The sequence below is a fragment of the Papio anubis genome, chromosome 7, assembly GCF_008728515.1.
Source record: "Papio anubis isolate 15944 chromosome 7, Panubis1.0, whole genome shotgun sequence".
Taxonomy (NCBI): Eukaryota; Metazoa; Chordata; class Mammalia; order Primates; family Cercopithecidae; genus Papio; species Papio anubis.
Genome location: NC_044982.1, coordinates 38966324 through 38979492, shown reverse-complemented (window position 1 = coordinate 38979492; position 13169 = coordinate 38966324). Strand labels below are relative to the sequence as shown.

The 13169-nt window shown below is 45.1% G+C and overlaps 1 protein-coding gene across 2 annotated transcripts in view; it reads right to left on the bottom strand.

The window, feature by feature from the left end:
* The window catches only part of VTI1B (vesicle transport through interaction with t-SNAREs 1B), a 28159-nt gene extending 15593 nt beyond the window's left edge, over positions 1 to 12566 (bottom strand). For both annotated transcript variants that reach the window (XM_003901953.4, XM_021941903.2), the window contains exon 1: positions 11542 to 12566. In XM_003901953.4, the coding sequence (XP_003902002.1) occupies positions 11542 to 11656 (115 nt within the window). In that variant the 5' untranslated portion in view covers positions 11657 to 12566. The remainder of the gene's footprint in view (positions 1 to 11541) is intronic.
* Between the last annotated feature and the right edge of the window lie 603 nt (positions 12567 to 13169).

Below are 13169 nucleotides of genomic sequence, written 5' to 3'. Positions count from 1 at the left end.
CCTGCCTGGTATGGTGCTTGTTTTTCTCTGGGTGTGGCACTGGTAATGACTCAAACAATGAGACATTATTCATTCCCCTTTCAGCCTTTCCCATTCCATCCCTTTGGTTAACTGTATCTTTAATACCTAAAAATTACTAATCTCCCCTTTGAACAAAAATAGAACAGGCTTTAGCTTCAAAACAACAACATCTAACTAAAACAGTATTGTCTTCATTGTGTTTTCTGATCACTTATACTACAGGTTTTCCATCTAAAATATGATAGCAAGTTTCATTTTAAAATAACGTTGTTTTAAATAAATGTATTTTACATGAAATAAGTTGACACAAAGAAAATGTAAGTGACAAGGCCAGGCACAGTGGCTCACGCCTGTAATCCCAGCACTTTGGGAGGCTGAGGTGGGCAGATCATGAGGTCAGGAGATCAAGACCATCCTGGCTAACACAGTGAAACCCCATCTCTACTAAAAAATACAAGAAATTAGCCAGGTGTGGTGGTGGGCGCTTGTAGTCCCAGCTACTCGGGAGGCTGAGGCAGGAAACTGGCATGAAGCTGGGAGGCGGAGCTTGCAGTGAGCCAAGATTGTGCCACTGCACTCCAGCCTGGGCTACAGTGAGACTCCACCTCAAAAAAAAAAAAAAGAAAAGAAAATATAAGTGACATAATAATGATACTTGGATGGCAAAAATCATGAAGGTGGTACCAGAATGCTGTCACCTGGTAAACATTTGTATGGGGCAAAGGCATACAAATGCCTTTCCTGGTAGTCAGGGGGGTGAGGTTCTGGTGCCAGGTTCAGGCCTGACTCAGCATGTAAACTTGGATAATTTCCTTCATTTCTTTGGGACTGCACCTCCTCCTTCACTGACTATAAAATGAGGAAGTAGGTCATCCCTTCATATCTAACAAGCAAAAATTAACTCCGTTTATGAGGAGCTTGATTTTTTAAAAACAATTTATACATCCAAATGAATGTTCTCCTTGGAAATCTACACATAATCTACTTATCACCACAAAGTTACCATCGTTTACAATGTTTGTTTTTTTCAAGACAGAGTGGGGTGCAGTGAGGTGATCTTGGCTCACTGCAACCTCCGACTTTTTGAACTCTCTTTTGGAAGTACCTTCATAGTCTGGGGATATAGTCTTTGTTTCTTTTTTAAATTGTGGCAAAATACATGTAACATAAAATTTGCCATTTTGACCATTTGTAAGTGTATAGCTTACTGGCTAGGTACATTCACACCGTTGTGGAGCCATCACAACTAACTGTTCTCCAGAACTTGTTTATCATCTCAAACTGAAATTCCATACCCATTAAACACCTCCCCATTCCATGAATTTCACTACTCCAGGTACACTGTTAAGTGGAATCATACAGTATTTGTCCTTTGTGTTTAGCTTATTTCACTTAGCATAAAGTCAAGGTTCATCTATGCTGTAGCATGTATGGAGATATGGTCTTTTACAGCTTTTTTCAATATGACTCCTAAACACAAGCCAGCAGCACTTCCACCAACTAAAGAGCAATCTTTTTTTTTTTTTTTTTCTGGAGACTGTCACCCAGACAGGAATGCAGTGGCTCGGTCTCGGTTCACTGCAACCTCCGCCTCCCAGGTTCAAGCAATTCTCTTGCCTCAGCCTCCCGAGCAGCTGGGGTTACAGGTGCCCATCACCATGCCCGGCTAATTTTTTTGTATTTTTAGTAAAGACAGGGTTTCACCATGTTAGCCAGGTTGATCTCAAACTCCTGACCTCAAGTGATCCATCCACCTCAGCCATTCCACTGCAAAAGAGAACAGATGAGCTGGGCTTATGAAGAAATGGCCTGTGGGTATTCAGTTGCTATCCTGAGATTTTCTTAGATGATTTGTCTACTCTGATTTTCATCTTAAGACCTGACTTTTTTTTGAGACCGTGCCTCACTCTGTTGCCCAGGCTGGACTGCAGTGGCATCATCTCAGCTCACTGCAACCTCCAACTCCCGGGTTCAAGTGATTCTCGTGCCTCAGCCTCCTGAGTGGTGGGATTACAGGAGTGCACCACCACACCCAGATAATTTTTCTATTTTTTTGGTAGAGAGGGGGTTCCACTATGTTGGCCAGTCTGGCCTCATGTGGTCCACCCACCTCTGCCTCCCAAAGTGCTGGGATAACAGGTGTGAGCTACTGCACCCAGTCAAGCCCTGACTTTTGAATCCAATCCTACATAAGATGTAATATCACTGTAATGCTTTATATGGATTTACATTTTGTTAACCACAACAGCATCTAATGTCAGTTGTATCTTTTTTTTTTTTGAGACAGAGTTTCACTCAGGCTGGAGTGCAGTGGCATGATTACGGCTCACTGCAGCCTCGACCTCCCAGACTGAAGCAATCCTCCCACCTGCTCAAGCAATTCTCCTGCCTCATCCTCCCAAGTAACTGAGACTACAGGTGCAAGTCACCACACCCAGCTAATTTTTTTTTGATAGAGATGGGGCCTCACTATCTCATGGCAACCTCACAAGTTGCCAAAGCTGGTCTTGACTCCTGGACTCAGGCAATCCTCAACCTCAGCCTCCCAAAGTGTTGGGATTACAGGTGTGAGCCACCACACCTGTCCATGTATCCTACTTTTTAAGTGACCATAAATCATCTTAGATGCATATATTCTATAATCTCAACTTGAGACCAAGTTCCTCTGAAACACATAAATTTATTTTGTCATGTTTACTGTGCCATAGATCCTAGAACTATAAACCTCCTTAGATGCGGCTACTGCCTGAAAGCGCAAATGACAACACACTCTTTACTATGTCTCATTCATTGTTGTGTGACACCCCCTTAATATACACAAGATACTCCAGACATTTTTCTCCATATTACTCACAAAACCCATGGCTCTGTTTGTTGTTTAAAAAGAAAAAGTAGGGGAAGGTTCACCACGGCAAACGGTATGACTCTTGACCATCTATGATGTAACTGAAATGAGCACCAAAGCAGCTATTACTATCTGTGAGGGGGCTGTGTTCTTAGCTACCAGTACTGAAATAATACCTTCAGTCAAAACCGGCTACTTCCACGGAGCAGTATTATATCACTTTGTAATAAGCTGTCCCAAAAGTGCTGAGCATCATCACTGCTCTGAGTCCGCACATCTCCAAATTCAGGCATGCTCACTCCTGATCCAAGCCAGACAGTAGGAAGCAGTACTGTACACATACGTACATTTCCTTCCTAGCTCGTTCCTTTCCTAGATTTTTCTACAACTGTGTTTAGTCATAAAGTCTCCTCCTTTATTCTTCCTTTGTTAATGGGTATGAAAATCTGCATTCTCAAGAGGCAAATTCTAGAATGATTCCAGGAAAGTAACTACATAAATGAAAGGGGGAGAAGAAGACCACAGAACCTCTCTCCTTTCACTAACTTCTGTGTGCTGGAATATTCCATTTCCTACCTGATTTCATAAAACACTTTCCTCTTATGAGTGCTCTATAACTTAACATACTTTTAAAGAACTTCACTACATTTATGAGATCCTTTCTGGACTTCTAAGATTTAAAACAAAACAAAACAGAAGCCTTTGAAATCATTTCTTGTGATAATAAAGCCAGGGAGGCAGATTATTCAAGAAGCTGATCTCTACCCAACTGAGAGGGATCGACAGCTGCTTTTCAAAAATTCTTCAGGCTCAGAATTATGAAACCAATGAACGCTAGAATTAGGATGCACCTCAGCGATCATCTAGTCTAACTTCCTGCCTTTACCGCTGAGGACACTAGACCCTGGAGAAACGGAGTGCCTCCCCAGTCGTCGGAACAGCAAATGTACGGCAGCACTAGTTCTGGAGTGCAAGTCTGCTGACTCCCAGTCCAAGGCTTTTCTGTACAGTAAACAACTGTATACAGTACACAACTGAGGGGCATTTTTGTGCGCCCAGGGTATAGCCTTTAACAACTGGAAAAAATTTGCTTAAAAAACAAAACACCTCTTCCTCTTTTTAGGGAGTTAGAATTGATGTCACAATCAACTACAAACAGCAAGGTGGCATCCTGGGAAGAATGTGCACCATGAGCAAGAATGAACCACTTCAAATACCATTATCCCCCACCCCACAAGCCTACCCAAATCAGTCACACGTGAGGGACTCTCTGGGACCAACTCTGTCTCCTTTGGGAAACTGGGTGGATGCTGACATGGAGTAAAATGGAAACAGACAGCTCTGAAAAACAGAACTACAGAAAGCCTACCTTAATGTCTGACCAAGGTGAGCAGCCTCTCTTCCTTATGGGGGTTTGAATTTCCAGTCCAATAATGCCTAATCTTGGCCCTTTAAAGTTGTGGAAATAACTTCAGTTTCACCAGCTCATAAATATGTGGTTACTTTGCTTTTGGCGCCTCACTGTGGCAAAATGGAGGACTTACATCCTTTATTTCTATACCTTGACAGTTGACTAGATCCCACACCATGCAGGAGTTAAAAGCAACAGATTCCTCTCAACCAACCTGTTTTCTCATCTGCAAATAGGGACTATAAGACTACTGACCTCATAAGGGTTGTTTGAAAGGGTTAAAAGAAATAATACACATAACATTCACTTAGCAAGTGCCAAATATAAGGGCTCAATAAATAGGAACCACCATTGTTTCCGAAAGTAAATACTTACGAAAACCTAAGAGCAAACACAAAATTCAGTAAAAAATATGAGGAGTTAGAATAGTTGAAATTCTACAGTCTATAAGTAATTAGTGTTTATCGGTCAGCTGACTACAGTACTCCATAGTGATTATTTTTTCTGGCTCCGAAAATAATAGGGTCTTGTGTTATACACACTGATCTAAATGATTTAAAATGGAAAACTTTGAATATTTTTACGATACCCATTAAGACATATGGAGAGACGTCTTCAGGTATGACAAAAACAAAACTAGAAACCATGACCACAGGTATTTAACATTATTGATTAGATTAAGAAATTATAGCACATTATAGTACTCCAAAGTAATTGGAGAGACCTCTTCAGAGATTGTAAAACCAAGACTAGAAATTATGGCCATAAGTACTTAATGAGATATTAAATGGATTAATAATTATTGTATGTGGTAATGGACAGTCACTGCCACAAAAACTTCCTAAAATAGGACACATTGTCTCTAATATCCTTCAAAGGCAGAAAGTGAATGGAGACTGTACTTTGGAGAAATACTGTTTTTGTTGTTTTAATAGGTAGAATATACCCATTTTTAAAGTAATGAAAATGTGGACAACAGTAGAATAGAAACAAATCACAATCATATATTAGTATTTTCTTTCCAACAATTCACAGTATTCACATATTCCATCATCCAACAGATATCTATGGAGCACCTAGTCTGTGCTAGGCACTGTTCTGGTGCTTAGGAAACACAGTGAAAAAAAGACATAATATTGAGCTTATATTCTAGCTCAGAGGTTTTCACACTTGGCCTTCATCAGAAACCCCCTGGAGGGCTGTGAAAACACACTGCTTGTTAAAAGTTTCTGATTCAACAGGTCTGGGGTTGGGCCCAAGAATTTGCATTTCTAACAAGTTCCCAGATGATGCTGATGCTGCTGGTTCATGGACCACAATGAAACCACTGTCCTAGTGAAAGGAAGACAAACAATATACTGTAAATATCATAAATGTACTAAGTGTCTAATACGTCAGAAAATAAGTGCTCGGGGAAAAAAAAGAAAAAGGTAAGAGTAGTTGTATACAGGGCTGGTATTCTTAGTTTTCATTTAAATAACACGGCTAGTAGTTCTATTATCTATATTAGCAGTATTCTAAGGACTTTACATATATTAACTCATTTACTCCTCACAAAAACCCTATGAAGTAGACACTAAGATTTATCCCCATTTTTCAGGGAAAACTAATTGGGTTAAAGTAACCTGTCCAAGGTCACACTGCTACTAAAAGGTGGATTTAAACTCAGGCAATCTGGCTCTTGAATTCTTGCTGTTAAATATTATACTATACGCCCTCTCAAATCACATATTTCTTCATAAATGTTTTATTGTTAATTTTAGAGACAAAGTCTTGCTCTGTCACCCAGGCTAGAGTGCAATGATGTGATGACAGCTCACTAAAACTTCAAACTCCTAGACTCAAGTGATCCTCCTGCCTCAGCCTCCTGAGCAGCTGGGACTACAGGTGAGCAGCACCACACTCAGCTAATATATATATTTTTTTTTTGTAGAGATAGGTCTCACCATGTTGCAAGGCTGGTCTCCAACTCTTGGCCTCATGCAATCCTCCTGCCTCAGCCTCCCAAAATATTGGGATTACAGGCATGAGCCACCACACCAGAATATTGGGATTACAGGCATGAGCCACCACACCTGGCCCCATATTTTATTTATTTATTTATTTTTATTTTTTATTATACTTTAAGTTCTAGGGTACATGTGCACAATGTGCAGGTTTGTTACATGTGTATACATGTGCCATGTTGGTGTGCTGCACCCATGAAGAAATACTCTGTGAGGCTAGAATGGACATATATTATGTCATGATCTCTGTTCTCCAGGTACCTTTGATATTCTCATCCACAACCCAAACTCTGCTTCTCCTCTTATGTTTCTTATTTAAGTTCATTGTTCACCCAGTTGACCAAGTGAAAAAACACAGACACCCTGGAATCTTTCTCCCTAATTTCTGCCTCAAAACCACCTCTTAGGCCGGGCACTGTAGCTCACACCTGTAACCCCAGCACTTTAAGACGCTGAGGTGGTTGGATCTTAATTAAGCCCAGGAACTTGACAACAGCCTGGACAACATGGGAGACCCTTACTAAAAATACAAAAAATTAGCCAGGCCTAGGGGCATGCGCCTGCGGCCCCAGCTACCCAGGAGGCTGAGGTGGGAGGATCACTTTAGCTTGGGAAGCCAAGGCTGCAGTGAGCAGTGATGGTGCCACTGCACTCCAGCCTGGATGACAGGAGACAGGAGTGAGACCCTGTGTCAAACAAATTCCTGTGTTACCAAGGCAACTGCCCAAAAGGCTCTTAACACAGTCCCCTATACCCAGATTCTTGTGCTCTCTCTCGTCCTCTGTCTAGCCATTAATGCCCTTCTTCTAAAAGAAAATCCACATCAATCAACTGCTTTAAGTCCTTTACTGACTTTCCATATCAAGTCCAAATGTCTCAATGTCACACTAAGATCCCCTCACAATCTGGCTGTTTCACCTGCCCCATCTACTACTACTTTCCCATATACATTCTAAGCTCCAGAGTTGGGGGTATTCCGTTTTTTAACTCCTGTGTTGCCTCTTTGCATTTCCCCTGTTTAGCAAACTCCCATTCAACCCCTTATATTCAGTTTGAAGTTTTTCGAAGCTTCCCTCTCTTCCCCATGCTCAAGTCCAGCCTTTTTTATAGTCTCTGAGAACTTTATTTTAGGATTAATCACACACTTTGTTGTAAGTTTGTTTACTTTTTTTTTTTTTTGAGATGGAGTCTCGCTCTGTTGCCTGCAATCTCCACCTCCTGCGTTCAGTTGATTCTCCTGCCTCAGCCTCCTGAGTAGCTGGGACTACAGGCGCATGTCACCACACCTAGCTAATTTTTGTATTTTGAGTAGAGACAAGGTTTCACCATGTTTGCCAGGATGGTCTCTATCTCTTGACCTTGTGATGCACCCGCCTAGGCCTCCCAAAGTGATGGGATTACAGGCATGAGCCACTGTGCCCGGCCGTTTGTTTCTTTTTTTTTTTTTTTTTTTTTGAGACGGAGTCTTGCTCTGTCGCCCAGGCTGGAGTGCCGTGGCCGGATCTCAGCTCACTGCAAGCTCCGCCTCCCAGGTTCACGCCATTCTCCCGCCTCAGCCTCCCGAGTAGCTGGGACTACAGGCGCCCACCACCTCGCCCGGCTAGTTTTTTGTATTTTTTAGTAGAGACGGGGTTTCACCGTGTTAGCCAGGATGGTCTCGATCTCCTGACCTCGTGATCCGCCCTTCTCTGCCTCCCAAAGTGCTGGGATTACAGGCTTGAGCCACCGCGCCCGGCGTTTGTTTCTTTTTAAGGTAAGTACTCTGGAGGTCCTCAGGGCCCAGACAGTGGCTGATACATAATAATTCTCAGTGTTTATTGAAAAATAACTTAATTCAATTACACAGCATAAGCTACATGCAAGGGCTGTATTATGTACGTTATGCTGTGCCTAATAATTCATGATGGGCATTAAAGTGCTGAAAACTTTATGATGTGGTCTCTGAACTAGAAAAAGAGGGATTCAGAGATGAGGCACCATGTGTTTGCTTAGATAAATTCAATTTATTCAACAAATATTTATTGAGCAGTGTGAACGAGGTAGTGAATAAGAGGTAAAGTTGCTGGACTTACTACAATTCTAAGGATATGTATATACTTTATTTACAACTATGTCTGTTGCCAGCAACTTAGAATATTTTGTGGTTGGGTAGAAATTCACCTATTTCTGCTGAGCACAGTGGCTCACGCCTGTAATCTCAGCACTTTGGGAGGCCGAGGCGGGTGGATCACTTGAGGTCAGGAGTTTGAGACCAGCCTGGCCAACATGGTGAAACCCCGTGTCAACTAAAAATACAAAAATTAGCTGGGTGTGGTAGCATGTGCCTGTAATCCCGGCTACTCGGGAGGCTGAGGCATGACAATCGCTTGAACCCAGGAGGTGGAGGTTGCAGTGAGCTGAGATTGTATCACTGTCTGGGTGACAGAGCAAGACTCTGTCTCAAAAAAAAAAAAAAAAAAAAATCACATATTTCCAACTGTTCTCTTTGCAGAATGGAGAAAAAGGCTGAGGAGACAACAAACGTGAATGTAACTATCTTAGCTTTATGTTGCTATAACAGAATAGCTGAGTCTGGGTAATTTATAAAGAAAAGAAATGTATTTCTCAGAGTTCCGGAGGCTGGGAAGCCCAAGGCTGAGGGGCCTGATTCTTTCAAGGGCCTTCTTGCTACCCATGGGTCACCCTATGGCAGAAGGTGGAAGAGCAACAGATCAAGAGAGCAGGCAAGCAAGAGAGGGCTGAACTAACCCACTCTCTCAGCAACCAACCCACTCTCAGGATAACAATCCAATCCCTGAGGATGGAGCCCTCATGGTCTAATCATTTCTTATGGGTCCCACCTCTTAACACGATTAAAATGGCAAATAAATTTCAACATAAGTTTTAGAGGGGACACTCAAACCATAGTAATAACGAATTCAATTTTCTATTTTTCAAGCAATGTTCTTTTGCGTTATTTAGCCTTATAGAAATGGGCATTGCAAAAATTCAGTGCCAGGTTGAAAATGCAGTCTACCTTTTTTTTTTTTAGACAGAGTCTTGCTCTGTCATCCAGGTTAGAGTGCAGTGGTGCGATCTTGGCTCACTGCAACCTCCAGCTCCAGGGTGCAAGTGATCCTCCCACTTCAGCCTCCCCAGGAGCTGGGACTACAGGCACGCACCACAATGCCTGGCTAACTTTTGTATTTTTTGTAGAGATGGGGTTTCACCACGTTGCCCAGGCTGGTCTCAAAAACCTTCAATACAGCAATACTTCTAACTCAGCTTCCCCAAGTGCTGGGATTACAGGTGTGAGCCACCACGCCTAGCCTGCAGTCTACTTTACTTTTCTTTTTTTCTTTCTTTTTTTTTTTTGAGACAGAGTCTTGCTCTGTTGCCCAGACTAGAGTGCAGCGGCACTATCTCAGCTCACTGCAACCTCTGCCTCCTGGGTTCAAGCAATTCTCCTGCCTCAGCTTCCTGAGTAGCTGGGACTACAGGCAACTGACACCATGCCTGGCTAATTTTTGTATTTTTAGTAGAGATAGGGTTTCACTATGTTGGCCAGGCTGGTCTTGAACTCCTGACCTCAAGTGATCTGCCCGCCTCTGCTTCCCCAAGCCCTGGAATTACAGGTGTGAGTCACCGTGCCCTGCCCGCAGTCAACTTTTCAATCACATAAATCAGATCCCACAATGCTTCTGCACAATATATTTTAACTGCATCCCATCATATTTAGAAAAAGGCACAAGTCTTTCACCATGGTCCACAAGGCCCTACATGATCTGGCCCTGCCTACCTCTCTCCTTTGCTCACTTCATCCCAAACACATGGAACTTCCTGCTCTTCGTTGAACACACCAAGCTCATTTCTGCTTAAGGGCATTTGCAGTGCTATTCCCTCCTTCTGACACTCACTTCTCCCAGATTTCTGGTTTACTCCCTCTCTTCATTCAAGTCTCAGTTCAAATGCCATCTCCTCAGAGAGGACTTTCACAACCACCCTATTTAAAACTGAAGTCCCAAGGAAAGCGGATCGCTTGAGGTCAGGAGTTAGAGACCAACCTGGCCAACATGGTGAAACCCCGTCTCTACTAAAAATACAAAAAAAATTAGCCAGGGGTGGTGGCGCAACTGTAATCCCAGTTACTCCAGAGGCTGAGGCAGGAGAATTGCTTCAATCTGGGAAGTGGAGGTTGCAGTGAGCCGAGATCGTACCACTGCACTCCAGACTGGATAACAGAGTAAGACTCTGTCTCAAAAATAATAATAATAAAAAAATAAAACTGAAGTCCCATCCCCTATTCCTTTACTCTGATTTATTTTCCTGTATTCTTTAACACTGCCGCTTAATAGTTATATATTGTTTATCACCTACCCACTAGAATGGGGACGTGCATGTCTTTTTCACTGTAATTTGCAATATTCACCAGCACCTAGAACAGTGCCTGGCACACAGCAGCCTCACAATAAATATATATTAAATACATGCATTTCATTCTCACCAGAGTCATTCAATTCCTATGACCTTGAGTAATTCGTTGAGCAAACACTCAAGCTCTGACCCTTAAATAAAAGCAATAAAACAAAGTTTTGTCCTTGCCATCAAGTTCTATATATCCGGAGGCCAAGAACTATATATAGCAGGTCTTCCTATGGATCTAGGGCCGGAAAACTCTAGCTCCTCCAGACAAAACTTGTAGCAACCTGAACCATGAAATTAAGGGGTAGTAAATAGTCTCAGCAGTAAAAACGTTCAAAACAAGACCACATCTAAACGCCACAATAAGGTTTTAAAGGCCAGCTCTCTACCCTCCAATAACAGGTATATACCAACACCCCAAATTATGACTCCTTTGGGTTTTTAACCCTTTTTCTGTGCTACAGATCCTCTGTCAGTCTGGTGAAAACTAGACCTCTCTTGAGACTAGTGCTTCTAAATGCATAAAACAAACAAAAACAGCTACGAAAGAAATCCACGCTACATTACAGGACCGCAGATGTAAAAGCCCCTCTGCTCTGTTTGCCGCAGTGGAAAAAAACGAGAAAATGTGGAAGGCCATAGAAGGATCCCAGGGAACTGAACCCCGCGTCCCTGGGCGCGTCCCCAATTCACTCTCAGTGGCAGGGAGACCCGGGGCTGCGACCCAGCCAGCCCTAGGGGGCGTGTCTGAGGACGCGGAGGAAGGAGACGCGGGCCCGGGTCTGGGAGGAAGGTGGGAGAAAATTCCAAAGCGCGCGGGGCCGCGCAACCCACTGCGTGGCCCACCCGCGCCTCACCGGTCCCAGCAGTCCCCAGCAGCCGCTCGGGCACCCCTTGTAGGTCTTCATGGAGGCCGCGGAAGATCTCGTGCAGCTTCTCGAAATGCTCCGAGGAGGCGGCGGAGGCGGCCATGGCGCAGGACGCGCTCGAGCAGCGGCCACCCAGATTCGGGGCTCTGGGCCCTCTCCTAGCCCGGCGGTCAGCCGCCCAGTCCCGTGGCCATAACGGCCACCGCCGCACCACCGCTGCCCAGGACGAGGTTCTTCCGGGGCCGCAGAAGGGTCCTCCCGAGCCGGAACGCCCACCCTCTCTAGCCCGTGATTGCGGGAGCGCCGGCGCGAAGGCCTGACGGGAAGGCGGGAGACTGCGCAGCCTAGGCGACTCCTGAGGGAGCGAGCGGGGCGAATGGTAGTCGCAGAGCCCGAGAAGTGCCCGGTCCGGGGTGGGGAAAGGCCGCAGAGAAAGGGCCCTAGGGGACCTGCGGGACGGGCAGCTCGGCCGCCTTCCTCCTGGGCCCCGCCGGCCGGCCAGGGGCGGGCGCTGCAGTGCACGCCGGGGGATGTAGTTTGACTCGGAGAGCGTCTGGTGCCGAAGTCGCGCGTTGCCCGGGGTGCCAGGTTTAGCCCTCGAGGCGACAGCGGGCTTCGGCCCGATTTGATGTGTGTTTGCGTCTAGACGTCGTCCTCACTGTCATCGCGCTTTGCTTTGCCACCCTGACCCGAATTCCTCATTTCGCGTCTTGACCGAATGTTAGCTTTAGGCCCTGGAAAGATAGCCGGGCCAGGGGCTCTGCCTGCAGTCGGGAGGTGGAGCAGTTTTCCTGGAAGGCCCAGCGGCTCCCCAAGCTTTCAGAAGTGGAACCCGGCCGGGCGAGTGGCTCGCGCCTGTAATCCCAGTACTTTGGGAGGCCGAGGTGGGAGAATTGCTTGAACCCAGTAGTTCGAGACCAGCCTGGTCACAATAGCGAGAGCACTACCGGAAATCCAAAATAGCCGGGCAAGGTGGCGCGCACTTTTGGCCCCAGCTACCCCGGAGGCTGAAGCAGGAGGATTACTTGAGTCCACAAGGTTGAGATTGCAGAGTTCCCACCACTGCACTCCAGCTTGGGAGACTTTGCTCCCAAGTGGAGGGTGACCTTGTCTCCAAACAAACCCAAAAAACAAAAATTCAAAAGTGTAACCGAGTTAGGATGACCTCGAAATACTCTAGCTGCTAGGCTGCCTCGTGCACTTGTTCACAACAGGTGTTTGTCAAGCGTAGGCATTGCGAGGGATCTGGGCATGTTGGTGAATAAAACATTTACTCTGCTCCGGGGGAATTTATAATCTGGTGTGGAAGGTGGGCCTGGCTTCATTAGGTCTCATCTGCCACTAAGTGTCACTTGTTAACAATTACAAGGTCCTTTCCTGCACTCCATGGGTATAAATGCCGGTCTTCAGGTCGGGCATGGTGGCTCAAGCATCATCCCAGCACTTTGGGAGGCCGACGCGGGCGGATTACTTGAAGTCAGGAGTTCGAGACCAGCCTAGCCAACACGGTGAAACCCCCATCTCTGCTAAAATCACAAAAATTAGCCGAGCGTGGTGGTGGGCGCCTGTAATCCCAGCTACTCGGGAGGCTAAGGCAGGAGAATCACCTGAACCCG